Source organism: Podarcis liolepis (genome assembly GCF_965112155.1).
Source record: "Podarcis liolepis genome assembly, chromosome: 3".
NCBI lineage: Eukaryota > Metazoa > Chordata > Lepidosauria > Squamata > Lacertidae > Podarcis > Podarcis liolepis.
In genome coordinates, this window is record NC_139557.1 from 93,190,801 (window position 1) to 93,205,489 (window position 14,689).

Here is a 14,689-nt window from a genome sequence, read left to right on the forward strand (position 1 = left end):
TACCTACACATACATATATATACATACAAGCCAGAAAGGGAAGAAACCCACTCAGAACTGAAACAACAACTTCCAGGACAGTAGCCCTATTAGTCTTGCGGAGCCTTAAAGACGAACACATCAGCCACAAGACTCTTTTGCTGTTTCGAGTAGATTCAACTCACTTCCAAAAAAAAAAAAAAAAAGTAATTGGTAACTATAGAACAATGTTTTCAGAGCACATCAACATGCTAGTTCCCGTTTCTGTGTGCCATTTCAGAGGACGGGGAAATGAGGGAGTGTGTATATATTTACATATACCTCCAGCCTTGCCCTATATGGGCATATGAGATAAGCAAGGTGGAAGCATAACAAGCCAGCCAGCCTCACGCAAACAGTCAGGTGCGGTGACAAAGCGCCCACCTCAGCCACCCCGAGCAGGGTCTGTGCCCGCCCAGCGGGTGGTGCTGTGGAGGCCAGCCGGAGCCCCTCACGCCACTGGCCCTAGGCTGCCCCCTCTGCACTCTGCACCCCCAGAGCCTACCCCAGGCGGCGGCGGAAGTGAGTGTAGGGGGCAGTATAGGAATTTCCTGTGACGTCCCGGCCCGGACTCCATTAGGCTGCAGCTAGGCAGAGAAGCCACAAACCCAGCGGGCTAGTGGAGAGGAGTGGGCCGGGCGCCTGGGGCTGCCAGGCGGTGGGCTTCGGGCAGCGTTAGCTGGAGGGACCCTAGAGCGGGCGGCGGCGGCCGCTGCTGTCTGAGGGGCCTCGAGGAAGAGGGACCAGGGCTCCCCCCCACCCCGCTCCTCACCCCCGCCACCTCCCCCACCCCACCCCCGCCTCCCCTTCCTCACTCCCCCCCCCCCGGCTTCCCACCACGGCCGCTCTCGGCGAGGAAACTCTGGCCTCCGCTTCCTCCTCCTCCGACTCGGACACCGGCGGAGCCTCCCCGCCACCGCGGAAGAAAGCGCGGGCCTCCCCGGCGGCGGCGGCGGCGGCGGAGGGAGCAGGAGAGCCCGGGGCTTCCGCGGGCAGAGCAGGCCTCACCTCGTCCCCGTCCCCCTCGCTCTCCGCCGGGCTCGCCCCCCCTGCTGCCAACCCCCTCAGAGCCAGCGGCGGCAGCAGCAGCAGCAGCAGCGCCATGCAGGCCAACGGGGCAGGAGGGGGTCAGCAGCAACAGCAGCAGCAACAACAACAGCCGCCGCCGCCGCCGTCATCGTCGCAGGGTCCGGAGCTGGGCTGCCTCAGCGCCCAAAACGGCGAGGCCTCTTCGGGCTCGAGCGCCGGGGAGCAGCTCGCTCACGCCAACGGGCTTCTGCCGTCGGCCAACAACAACAACGGCGGGGGTGGCGGCGGCGGGCCGAGTGTCAACAACGGGGTTTCGGCCCCCGGGGGGTCCGCCGTCGAGATGGGGGGAGGCAGCGGCGTCGGGGTCGGCGGCAGCGCCCTGAAGAAGAAGAAGCGGCTCTCGCAGTCCGACGAGGACGTGATCCGGCTCATCGGGCAGCACCTCCACGGGCTGGGCCTCAAGTAAGTGGGGCAAGCTGAGGACGACAGTCTCCATTAATGCCCTTCCCAACTCAGCGCTATGTGGGGCGCGGAATCTTCCGTGGGGTGCGGAAGTGGGCCCGAAAGACGAGATTTCACACACACACACCGTTTTGGCTGACCCCCATCTCCAGAAACCTGTTTTGGCTTTGGCTTTCTCGTTGTTGTTTGTGCTTTCCCCCCTTTTGAGTCACTGCGAGGCTCGCGTTTGAGGGAGACCCAGCTCTTGGGGTGGGGTCGGGGGTATTGCTCTTGAAAAATACCTTTTTATTTTTTATTTCCATCCAAATCTTTGAGAGGGGGGAGGAGGATACAAAACGAGGGTTTGTGCTGATGAGAATAATAGCCATGGCCGACTTGTTTATTTTAGGGCACATTATATGCCCAAGGGAGAGAATCCAACACTTTTGTGTGGCTGCCTTGGCCCATATTTATCCCAAGGAGGGGCACTTTTTGTCACAGATTATTCTGTCGCAGTTTAATATCAAAGAGAGAGATGGGGGGAGAGGAGATAAATCCAGGGAATGAAGGGATGAAGGCAGTGAAACTCTGGGGCCTATTTTTTCAGGCCTAGTCCTGTGTGGACTTCCTACTCGGAGAACAGGTAGATTCTTCTGTCAACTGTGACAGTACGAAGGCCCAAGAACATAGTAATAAAGGTGAATTGGTGCAAAGATGGTACAGATAAAATAGCATTTTCAACACAATAGTGTACGGAAATCTCTTTGTCTATAGTCTTAAAACAAGTATATTGAGTTAAAAAAGCAAACCAGTATATCAAAATACTTATGTTTGTACAGTCTCTGTCGTTGGCTAGGTGTTAAAATGAACAGTATGTTTAAAATGTAATTTGGATATAACTATGTCTAATGTAGTCTTTGAATATACTCTGTGTATAAGTACTTCAGAAAATTAATGTCAAATGTGTTGACTCTTCTGTTGCTTGCAGCACTGCAGTACTTTGAGCTGAGTAATAGGCATGCAGCTGGGGTGGGGGAGGGTGAAAAGCAAATAAATGCAGGACATCAGCAGTTGGATTAACAAAACAAACCCAACAATAGTACACTATAATAGCAGCTAGAGAATATTGAGATGTGGATGTGTAGGAATATGTACTATAGGAAAATTATGGCCCCTTGTATGCCAAGAGCTTGTGTTATTGTGGGAATGGATTGGTTTTAATTAACTTGGTGCTCGAAACAAGCACACCACTGAAATAGGGCAAGTTTACAGCAGCAGGTGACAACTCGTGACTGTTCATAGACTACACCATAGTAAATGTGCTATTTTTAGTTTAAAATGTGATGGGGGAGGGTTGTAGGTTATAGAATAGTCTATTTTATTAAGATCCCAGCCTAATGGACAACTGACTTGAAGGCAGATGATATATTGGTAGGGAATTAACACTGTGCTCGCTGCATCAACAAAATTCCAGTTGCCATAGGTAGTTCTAATCACGTTATAATCTAATGCCAATGTTTGTGTTTTCATATGAATAACATAATTAAAACTGTGTTTTTATGGAGCCATGTTTTTCTTGATCATCAAAATAGTTGAGGAAAAATAACTTTGTATTTGTGAAGTTTATACTCCATATGTAACTTGTGGATCTGAGGGCACAAGTTTGTTTGCTGGAATTCATTAGAACACATTCCAGCATCTTATTTTTCTTAAGGTGGAACATATTTTTTAAAACAATATTTTGGATTTATGGCTACATGGATGGCTTCACTGTAAGAATAAGACTGGTCAGCTTTTTTTAAAATACTGTACCTCTCTCCTGCAGCCAGACTGTTGATCTTCTAATGCAAGAGTCAGGATGTCGTTTAGAACATCCTTCTGCTACCAAATTCCGCAATCATGTCATGGAAGGAGAATGGGATAAGGTAATGGAAGAGGCATGCAACTGCCTAATTATCACTAGAACTGCAATCCTATACACAGTTACTTGAGAGTAAATCCATTGAACTTAGTGAGATTTAACTTTGAATAAGCTTCCATAGGTCTGAGTTGCAGATTTGTTGGTTGGTGCTGTTCATAATCCTTGGTTTATCTCTTTTTTTCTCTCCCTTTCTATTTTAAAAACTGCTACTTGTAGGCTGAGAACGACCTGAATGAACTCAAGCCTTTAGTGCACTCTCCTCATGCAATTGTGGTAAGAGATTCTTGAATTGTTTGATATAGTTTAGTTTATTTGTAGTAATACTATGCCTCCCCCTCCCCCTAGATTTGTGTTGGGGTACACATGTGTCTTAATAAAATAAGTATATACACCAGCCTACCTGATATTTGTAATGAAAAGCCTAAAAAAATTAAAGTGTCATGTCTCTCTCATGTCATGAGTGTATTTGAACATCCTGCAGCAGTGTGGGCATAGATATATAAGTATCTCTTGTAAGTCACTGATGAGAAATGTGTACATTTTTGTGTTCAACTCTTTAATCTGTTCTTGAGTGAAATTGTTCTGGGTATGGCTTTCAGGGGATGATGTATGGTCTCTGTGAAGTGGCATATTTGAATAAACATTAGTGAAATGCAATGACTGACAGCAAACAGTACTCTTTTCAGTTGACTTTTGCATTTATGTTGCTGTCTAGAACTTGGGTCATTCTCTGTAGTTTTCTGTTTAATTAAAACAAGGCAGTCTTCTGATCAGTTCATTGAGATGATATAGCTCAAATTTATACACTGGAACTAAAACAATTATGTACGTACATACACAAAATAAGGGAGACAATGTATTGTGTTTACGGGAAGCATGAAATACTCTCTTAGCCACTCCTATCACCCAAACTCTTCTGTACTGAGGGTTGCATGCATCTAAGTCATACTCTGAGTAGACCCATTCAAATAAATTGAAATTACTAATGTAAGTATTTTGATTTCAGGGGCTTTCCTCAGAGTGTGGTTCAGTTGGATACAACCCCGTTGTTGTTTTTTTCATACATTCAGCTGCCCTGTCATTATAGTGGTGTATTTTTCCTCTTATTCAAGTGGAAAATACAGTGTTACTACAAAAGTGACTATGAAAACAGTGAGGAATCGGTTGATGTTGGTTTAGCTTTCTTCTGGTTGATTTATTTGTTGTCAAAAGGATATTTTCCTGTTCTCTCTTCCCTTCCCCCATCAGACAGGAAATGAAGTATGGAAAAACAGATGTTTTGTTAAACTTCAGTTGCTGCCTGAAAGTATTTGTATCTTGTTCTTTTTAATCAAATCAAAGTCTAATCATGCATAAACTTTTCCTCTCAGACAAGTAGAACTGTGTTACTTTAAGAATGGACAGCTGATAATATGATAGTCAGCACTTAGATAATATAACCAAACAGAACAAACAAATGCTATAAAGTGCAAGAGTTGTGTAGGAATAAATAATGTAACTGAGGTGAATATAAATTGAGGTTAAATCTTGTGCTTTTATTGAGCACATTTCATAGAAGTGGACTGGCATTCTTTTGAGTATTACATTTATTGGAGCAAGGAGTGTTTTCACCATTCATCAGTCAAAAAAGGAATTTTGGGAAAGTGTATTGAAATAATTGGGAGAGACTGGTATTTCCATTTATGTACAAATGTAGATAAGATGAATAAGAAATACATTAATACATTTTTATTTTTTTAATTAAAAGACCTGTACTGTCCCCTTCAGATTTCTGAGAATAAGATTTATCCTTAAATCTTATTCAGAACATTTCACAATAAACTTCTGAGAATGAAAACCAGAGTATTTTTCCTAGAAAACAGGTGTTTGCCTTTATTTTTTGAACAACTGATTTCTCATTAGAACACACAACAGAAAGACATTTAATTTATTGGAATTTCAACTGATGCCTCTGGTGATATTTTATGGGTCATTTTAGGGGGGGAATCCATTGGTGTTAAGACGAGAGAGAGAGAAGTTAAGGGGTGGAATACTTCTCACCTTAGGTGTTTATGTTTGTAATAGAAGACCCAAAAGATACACATGACTAAGTCTTTATATTTGGATTATATTTTGGTCAATCCAGTTTAAAACTATGTATCTGCTAGATGCAGGCAACAGGGGTGAAACTGCTAAAGTAGCTGTTTTAGCAAATGCTGCAGTTTGACAACATTATGTTTTTTTTATAATATCTAATATATTGCTTTCATGATGGCACATTTTGATTTAAATTGTGCCATCACTTTTCCTTTTGTATACAACTTCTGTGTTGCTTATTTGTTCTGACAGCTAAGCCTTCACAATAAGTTGAAATATGAAATAACTATGAGAAGCATATAACTTACAAATGGGAGAGATGCTCCAGGTACCTCCAAACATTGATAAAAGAATCTATGAATTTGGAATGTGTTTTCAAGCTGGACCTTTCTTTGAACAGTCCTGCTATATAATTGCTGGTGAATCAAAATAAGAATTAATATGGGAAGATGTATAGTAAACTTTATTTTAAAAGTAGTATTTAGGAGCTGTATTTTTTCCTCTCCTATATTAAATTTGTACACACCTCATCTAGAAGACTATAGATTATATATTTGCAAAATATAAAAGAAAAATGAATGATGAAGTACTAACTCCTCCTGCAAGCAAAGTTAGCATAAGAGCCTGTGTGTGTGTGTGTGTGTGTGTGCGCGCGCACACACACACACATGCATATGTGCTACATGTATACACTCACCATACTTTCAAAAGATGTTTAGGGCTGGGCGATAGTAGATCTTCAGGAAAGGAATCCTAAATTAGAGCAGTTACAGAGAAATCCCCTGTATATATGAACAAATCTGATAATAAACAAAAAGGTATCATTATGATTAATAGCTTGTGTTGCTGTTGACCTTTCAAGCTAACAATCTCACGTGAGATTAGGAAAAAATTATATTGCAGTTATTTTGGGTCAAGCTGCTTAGGGCTCTGCAGCCTGATTCTGTGGGTGGTTCCTTAGAAATAAGTCCTGTTGAGTTCAATAGAACTTTCTCAAAGTAAGTGCATGTAGGACAGCAGCCTTAAATGTTTAGTAAATTCTGCCAGAAGTTACTAGGATTTACTTCATATGTTCCACTTTTTAGGTTGATGCCAAAAATGTGTGAATGTATTATACAATGGAGTTCAAACATACAGGTACATTTGTTGGGGCTCTAAAGGCCAACATAGATATTATTATTAATAATATTTATTACCCTCCCTTCACTAGTAGGCCCCTAGGCAGGTTACAGTTTAAAATTCTAAAAGCTATCCAGGCTGTAGACTTAAGTGACCAAGGGAGACTGAATTGTTGTCAGTGAAGTGCGTCTCTCCTTCTTCTCCATGCCGCGTCTTTTGTACTATCTGCCAACGGTGGTCATTATAGCTTTGTGTAGATTCTTTTTCATTTGGCTTGCTAACATCCAGTATCATGAAGAGAGCCATCCCAGAGCAGGTAATCAGGCCAAAATCCTATTTCTAACAGTTGCCAGCCAGAATTCCCTGGACAGTCTAATAGTGAGACATGAATACAGTGGTACCTCGGGTTAAGAACTTGTTCCGGAGGTCCGTTCTTAACCTGAAACTGTTCTTAACCTGAAGCAACACTTTAGCTAATGGGGCCTCCTGCTGCCACTGTGTGATTTCTGTTCTCATCCTGAAGCAAAGTTCTTAACCCGAGGTACTATTTCTGGATTAGCGGAGTCTGTAACATGAAGCATATGTAACCTGAAGCGTATGTAACCCGAGGTACCACTATACAACAGTCCTCCTGCTAATCATTCAAAGTATCTGGTATTCAGATATATACTACCTTGTGTGCATATATTTATATGTATATATAAATATATATGTGCTTTCGTAGATTTTCACGGGTACAGGAATGCAGGTTTTGGTGTCTTCGGGTGTCTTCCCGTGTAAGAGTTGGGGTGTCTAGGCGACGTTTCGACGAGGTCTCACTCGTCATCTTCAGGCTGGTGCTTTCGGCTTCTTGTTACTGGAACAGAGCTGGAACTCAAACACTGAGATCCTGCTCTGTTCCAGTAACAAGAAGCCGAAAGCACCAGCCTGAAGATGACGAGTGAGACCTCGTCGAAACGTCGCCTAGACACCCCAACTCTTACACGGGAAGACACCCGAAGACACCAAAACCCAAATATATATGTATATATATATGGTTTCAGTCATGGCCAAGAGAGCAATAAGATTGCAGGATTTGAGTGGGGTGCCCATGAGTTGGCTCATGTTTATAACCCGTGACATCGTGTATTCAAATCAATTTGCCCAGTTACCTTGCAGGAGTCCACTTGGAAAACTTCTAAGGGGATAGGATAACTAATATTTCTTTCACCTTCTTGCATGTTCTTATAAAAACAAAAAGAAAATGGAACACTTGAGTAGCATCACAGCAATAATCAGACCCCATAGTCATGTCAGCAGTGATCACTTGGTATCAAAGGCTACAGAAAGGACTAACAAGATTGATGGGGTTCCATTTCTCCTCTTGATCTCTAAACAAAGCAGTGCTTATCATTCACTCTAGTGTTTGTCATACCCAGGCTGAATGGTGGATTGGGAGAGACTCCAGAAAAAATGATAGCTCTTTCCATTTGTCTTTTTGGATTAGCTGAGTGACCACTTGTTCAACAAATGACTTTGAAAAGCAAGACTGCAGAGAGGGCAATACATGGATCAAGAATCTAGAATTAATCAGCTAGGATGATCATGGGTCTATATATAGTCACCTATATATATGCCCCAGTACATCTTCTAGTGATAGAAAATATTATCTGAAGTTTAATAACTTCCTCTGTTTCTCTGAATAGTTATTTTAATGTTTTGTTTTAAATCCTATATTGCTGTTGGAAACAGGATTAATCCAATAAGTAGACCATTGAAATTATTGGCTCAGACTAACGGGTCTATTCTGAGTATGACTTACTTGGATGCTACTTGATGGATATGGCATGGCAGAAAAGGGGTAAAGTAGCCATCTGTGTTCATCATTTTCAATGTTGTATTAATTATCGTATATTATTTAGCATATATGCCCCTGAGGTTGATCATTGCTATCTGTGGATTTAACATGGATAACTACTACTTGCCCAAAGCCACCACATTGGTCTATGCCTGATCTGGATATTCAGTTATACTACTTTGATACAAGTCTATTAATTGGATTGCAATAACAAAATAGAAAATGCATCATTCTTATATTAAGATGTTACTGATACAATATTGATAATATCTTAATTCTATTCCAATCCACCATTAATAATCTTTCAGATATAATTTAATAATTATCGTAAATTAAATAATTTCTTCTGAAAGACATTGTGCTTTATTGTGTATAAAACTAATAAACTTGTAATCAATGCTGAACAGTCTCCAAGTGTATTCCGGGGTGTAGTGTGTTTCAGGGATGTAGGAGACTAGTTCCAAGCCAAATTTAGGTGGCGACAAAAGTCCTGTGCTGCTTGCTCATTTACACATTATTGTAGCGGCTGTTCTTCATGTTCTATAGTCTTCGAGTGTGAAGTGAAGTGAACTGCACTAGAAGAGAGGTCATTGGGACAGCCACAGGTTTCTGACCCTTGACATATGCTGCTTCCTGTGCATGGTGACAGTATTGGGAGAGATTCTGTAATGGGTGTGCCTCCAAATGCAGTGGCATATTAGGTTGGATTACCCTCATTCTTTCCAGACTTTTTACTTCCTTGATGAATGGCTATAATTATAATGGATATTGGGGAGGCATGCACTCTCATACCTCACCTGCCATCAGATTTTGAAATGGGAATATTATTAGCTGTTTCCACTTCCTCCAGGTTATTGTTATTTGAGGGCCTGCAATAAGAGCACCAATTTCTGTTTTATTGCTGAAATCTTCATGAGAGTTTGAGTTTTGTATTCCTGTTTTGAAGTTGAGCTTTGGATATGGGAGTTTTTTGTCTTAATTTTGAAAAACAGGCTTTCTGTGTGCAGTGGGATAAAGCCTACATTTTAAAATTCCTTATTCTAGAAAGGGTAACATATTGAGGGTCAACATGGTACCCTGTAGATGTTGGTGTATTGCAGTCTCCATTCACTGACGATTGACCATGCTATTATGACCTGATGGCCTCTGGAGAGGCACCGCATTGGCTATCCCTGCTGTAGAAGGTTAGTTAGCACATGTGGACTAAAGGGGGGCTGTGTTGTCCTTGTTTGCATTTCATTTGTTTCAACCTTGATTTGACACTTGGTCATGGATGCTTTAGTTGAGATTCCTGCATTGCAGGGGGTTGGAGTAGATGACCCCCAGAGTCCCTTCCAACTCTGTAATTCTATTATTCTATGTAACTATTCACAGGCTGAAGTGTGGTGTAGTGGTTAAGAGCGGTAGTCTCGTAATCTGGGAAACCGGGTCCGCGTCTCCGCTCCTCCACATGCAGCTGCTGGGCGACCTTGGGCTAGTCATACTTCTTTGAAGTCTCTCAGCCCCACTCACCTCACAGAGTGTTTGTTGTGGGGGAGGAAGGGAAAGAGAATGTTAGCCGCTTTGAGACTCCTTGAAGGGAGTGAAAGGTGGGATATCAAATCCAAACTCTTCTTTTTCTTCTTTTTAGAGACTAAAGTTGTAATTGCCAAGAGATAATTTTAAAAGTATGCGTACCATTTGGCACATACTTCTTTCTGATTTATGCTTACAGAACAAGTTTTAAATATTCCCTGGGAACCTATAGGCATCTTTAGGCCCTGACAGCATGCTATTCAGGTTGATATGTATCCATATTTTAAAAATTATTAGTTTCTCAATTATTGGGGAACCACAGGCAATTTACAGAATTCAGTAATATATCTAACTAAAGGCAGGGCAAATAAAACATAACCATATTAAATAATACCCAGTCTGGAATGGTAATCATATTTCTGTAGATGGTGTGGGGAGAGATACCTGTAAATCTGTAACTAAACTATTTGAAATAAAATCCCAGGAAAATACAGTGGTACCTCGGGGTGCGAACGGGATCTGTTCCGGAGCCCGGTTCGCATCCTGAATGGAACATAAGACACGACAGCGTGCATGCGTGCGCGGGTGGGGTTTTGCCGCTTCCGTGCATGCATGTGATGTCATTTTGAGCGACTGCACATGCGTGAGCGGTGAAACTCGGAAGTAATGCACTCCATTACTTCTGGGTTGCAGTGGAGCACAACCTGAAAGCGCTCAACCTGAAGCACATTCAACCTGAGGTATGACTGTACTGTATCTCTGGGGCCAGCTGAAGGATGCATGGAAAGGTGGCTGCTGCACTACTGCACACATCAGCTGTTAGAAGGGGAGCCTGAGGAGCCTAAACAAAGCCCTGCTGCATTTCTAGTCTCTTCGAGGCTTCCTCTGCCCTCATTGATGTCCTGCACTAGGCTCCAGGGAGGGTCTCCTTGCGAGCCACGAGGACTTTCCATCTCTCTCCAGCCATTTCCAGGTTTGAATCTGATTGTTTATTTATTTCCCAGTGCTGTGTTTCTATGATGCAGTTGTGTGTGAGTTGATCATGTGTAAATGGAAGGGCGCCTGTATTCAATTTTGAATAATCACTTCTGAATTCACACAAGTGCATGTATATTGTGTATCTGGAATCATTTTAACCAGGTTGGACCTCAAGGATGTTTAATTTTTGAAGAGAGACTCTACTGTTCTGGAACGAAGGGCGGAGCTCTTTCTGCCAGCAAAGGAAATGGGGGAGAGGATGCAGTTAGTGACAACTGTATCGTTCCGGTTTGAAGAACCAGAACAAATGCCCTTCGACTCACATAGGAGTCAGTCAGAGGTAGGGAGTTGTAGAGTGAGCTGTGTGATGACATTAGCCACTGGCTGTCCCTTTGGAATGCAACCATACGAGGCCTTTCCATGAGTCAGCTGATGAATTTGAATTTATATAATGAAATCAAGTTTCTCTTTCCTCATAGAAATTCAGATACAGTCATACCTCGGGTTACAGAGCTTCAGGTTGCTTTTTTTGGGTTACGAACCCGCCAAAACCTGGATGTACCAGGTTACTTCCTGGTTTTGGCAGTCGCACATGCGCAGATGCGCGAATCACAACCCATGTGTGTGCAGATGCACCGCTGCGGGTTGCGAACGTGCATCCCGCACAGATCACATTCGCAACCCAAGCATCCACTGTATTTCCTGACTTAACATACACACAAATGGCTTGCTTTATACATATGTTTGTAACTAAACACAAAGCCAAATTCAAAACTTCTGTTTGCATAATTGCCATGACTTTTTCACTACTGGAATATTAATGATTCCTTGCCTTGTACAAAAAGTCTTAAGGAGAAGAAGAAATAATACAATTCAAAAATACATAAACAATAAAGTAATAAACTAAAACAGTGTAAATGAGCATATGATGGTTTTCAGTACAGTGATAAAAACCCCACCTTCAAAAACATGTACTAAATAATTCCTTTTCAATAATGGCAATATTTGTTAAGAATCAAATATTTAGAATAAAAGGTGATAATGTTGGCACCTGGTTTGTCTCTTTGGGGGGTTGGCACTTGCCACTCTCTGAATGTCTCTGGGAAGGTGCACTCTGAGAAAGGCCTCTGAAGCTGACCTCTGAGTCTGGGTAGCTCATATGAGGTGAGGTGTTCAGTAAAGTAGTGGGATCTCAAGCAGTGTAAGGCTTTGAAGGTTAAAGCCAACCTTTTACATTGGTCCTGGGAATGTATTTGGAGCCAGTACACATGGTCCAGAATTTATTACTGCCCAGAGACAGGAGATCAATAGTGAAATTAAAAGATTTCTGTTTGGCTTACTCTCAGGACTTGCAAGGATACGGAGCAAAAACATTCAATGGCAGATCAGGTATCTGGATTTTTTTTTAAAATAAGGACTGCCAGTAGCTAGGGAGTGCAGTGTTGTTTCCATGTGTTGGGAAGCAAACTATACTAGACCTTTGCTGGTGCTACAGCTGTGATCTCATTAAAGAAATCTTAGTTAATTTTAAGTGTTGATTGAGCAATTAATTAAATCTGCATATGAGAAAAAAGCACAATAGTTCTAAAGCAGATGCATTTTTTTAAAGGCGATGCACACATTTTATGTAGCAATAATATTTTTTAAAAAAAATTAAAAATCAGATTTTAAAAAAAATGCTAACCAGGGCACTTTTTAGTCTATAAAAATCTGCCTGTCAATTTCTCCTACTGATTTAAACAATAAATGTTGCAACTCTCATTAATCTAAAAATATTCATAGTTCATAGCTTGTACAATGATAAAATCCAGTGTATATGGCTTTTGTGTTAAAACTGACTTTTGATTTGTTCTCTTTCATACAAGAGGGTTATGGGTGTAATTTTTAGCAATTATCAGTGTTAAGATGCCTTACTTTTGCATATAAGATCTTTCCTTCTAATAAATTTTATTTCTTTTCCTTTTTAAAAAAGAATTCTATCTTACCTCCTGCACTTCATTTGTCTATGTATTCTCTAACTTCAAGCTTTGTGGTTAGAATCCTAGCAGCCTATACTATTTTAAGCCTTCCTTATTTTGTGACTTTCTCCCCCCCTCCCCATTGCACCCTCCGCTGTCTTGAGTTTGAATGGCATATCAGGCCTTGTCTCAGTCTTGGACTTTGCTCCCTTGTGTTGTGCTGCTGCGCCCCCATTTCCACCTTGATAAATGAGATCATTTGTACATGTCACTGCGATAATTGCACATTCCTCCCCTGTTTACTTTGTACTTGTTTTAATTGTGACATTCCTCCATTTCCTTTCCTTTCTTCTGTAGTTTATTTAGTAAAAAAAAGTCACACTCAAAACAAGTACTGGTTACATTGAAATCATAAAATAAAACCACAGAACAAGCAATGACAAGATAACAAAACAGCACAGAACAGCAGTCCACAATCTGTTGTCTCTTTTGTGGTGTTCTGAAATGCTAGGGGTGTGCAAAAATTAGATATTAACACATTTCAGTGAGTATCTTAAAGGAAAGGATATCTGTTTGGATTGAGTTTGACTTTATGGAGGCAGGAATAGTACAGTGGTTCCTCGCAAGATGGAAAACTCGCTAGACGAAAGGGTTTTCTGTTTTTTGAGCTGCTTCGCAAGATGAATTTCCGTATGGGCTGCTTCGCAAGACGAAAAACGAAAACGTCTTTCAAGTTTGTTTCCTTTTTCTTAACACCGTTAATACAGTTGCGCCTTGACTTCGAGGAGCCACTCATAGAATGCGGTGTGGTAGCCTTTTTTGAGGTTTTTAAAGACTTTGGTGATTTTTGAAGCTTTTCCAAAACTTCTTTTAAACTTTTAAAACTTTTTGGGGGGGTTTGGCTTTTGGGTTGGGGTGTTTGGAATTCAAGGACTTGGTGTTGGGGAGGGGTTTGCAAGAATCTGGAAGCTTGTGTGGTTTTTTTCTGCATTTTTATCATTTTCTGTGACCATTGGGCCACTCTGCTGTTTTTTTTAAAAAAATCTGGATTTGAATTTCTGTGTGGTGGGTGGCTGGGGGAACAGTTGAGGAGGGGGTTCTTCAGCAAGAAGCAAAGAGTGGAAGAGGAACCTTCTTCGAGTTGTCCCCCAGAGTCTTAGAAAATGTACTGTACACTTTGTTGGATTTTTAAATATTTTTCTGTCATGTTTAGAAACTTAATTTATTGTTCCTTCAATTTTTGAAATGCTCTTTACAGTATGTGTGACTTGAAAGAGCACTTAATAAACTCTTGTTGTACCAAATTTGGCTTTGTTTGGACTTTTTTTGACCATAGGAACACATTAATTGAATTTCAATGCATTCCTATGGGATTTCGTGCTTCGCAAGACGAAAAATTCGCTAGATGAAAAAACTCGCAGAACGAATTAATTTCGTCTTGCGAGGCACCACTGTATCTTGAAAAATTACTTCAATATTATAAAAGGATGGTAGGAAACTGGGTGTGAGGTAAAGGGAGGTGCATTGTGTGCACTCTCTCTCTCTTTCTCTCTCTTTCTCTCTCTCTCTCTCTCTCTCTCTCACACACACACACACACACACACACACACACACACACACCAAGCCTGCCTGTGATTTATCAGTGGTAGAAAGCAAGCCTGGGCTGTTGAAGGGGACATTTTTAGTGAATATTCTAAAATGGGGTGTCAAACCTGTTTGGTTGTCATACTTAGACACCTCTAAACATGAAAGAAAGGACGCGGGTGGCGCTGTGCGTTAAACCACTGAGCCTAGGAC

At 41.6% G+C, this 14,689-nt stretch overlaps 1 protein-coding gene and 1 long non-coding RNA gene across 7 annotated transcripts in view; both read left to right on the forward strand.

Annotated features, from left to right (window-relative positions):
* Positions 1–346: 346 nt before the first annotated feature.
* Positions 347–14,689, forward strand: part of WDR26 (WD repeat domain 26) — a 40,032-nt gene continuing 25,689 nt past the window's right edge. Inside the window, exons 1-3 of one of the 6 annotated variants that reach the window (XM_083496099.1) lie at positions 347–1,509; positions 3,314–3,413; positions 3,626–3,682. In XM_083496099.1, the coding sequence (XP_083352225.1) occupies positions 1,121–1,509; positions 3,314–3,413; positions 3,626–3,682 (546 nt within the window). In that variant the 5' untranslated portion in view covers positions 347–1,120. The remainder of the gene's footprint in view (positions 1,510–3,313; positions 3,414–3,625; positions 3,683–14,689) is intronic. The other 5 variants (XM_083496098.1, XM_083496096.1, XM_083496095.1 and 2 more) reach the window with 5 other exon arrangements.
* On the forward strand, positions 3,689–12,338 carry LOC310703692. Its single transcript, XR_014524315.1, has 3 exons — positions 3,689–7,001; positions 7,231–7,298; positions 7,648–12,338. It is a non-coding gene; the product is annotated as an uncharacterized lncRNA (long non-coding RNA).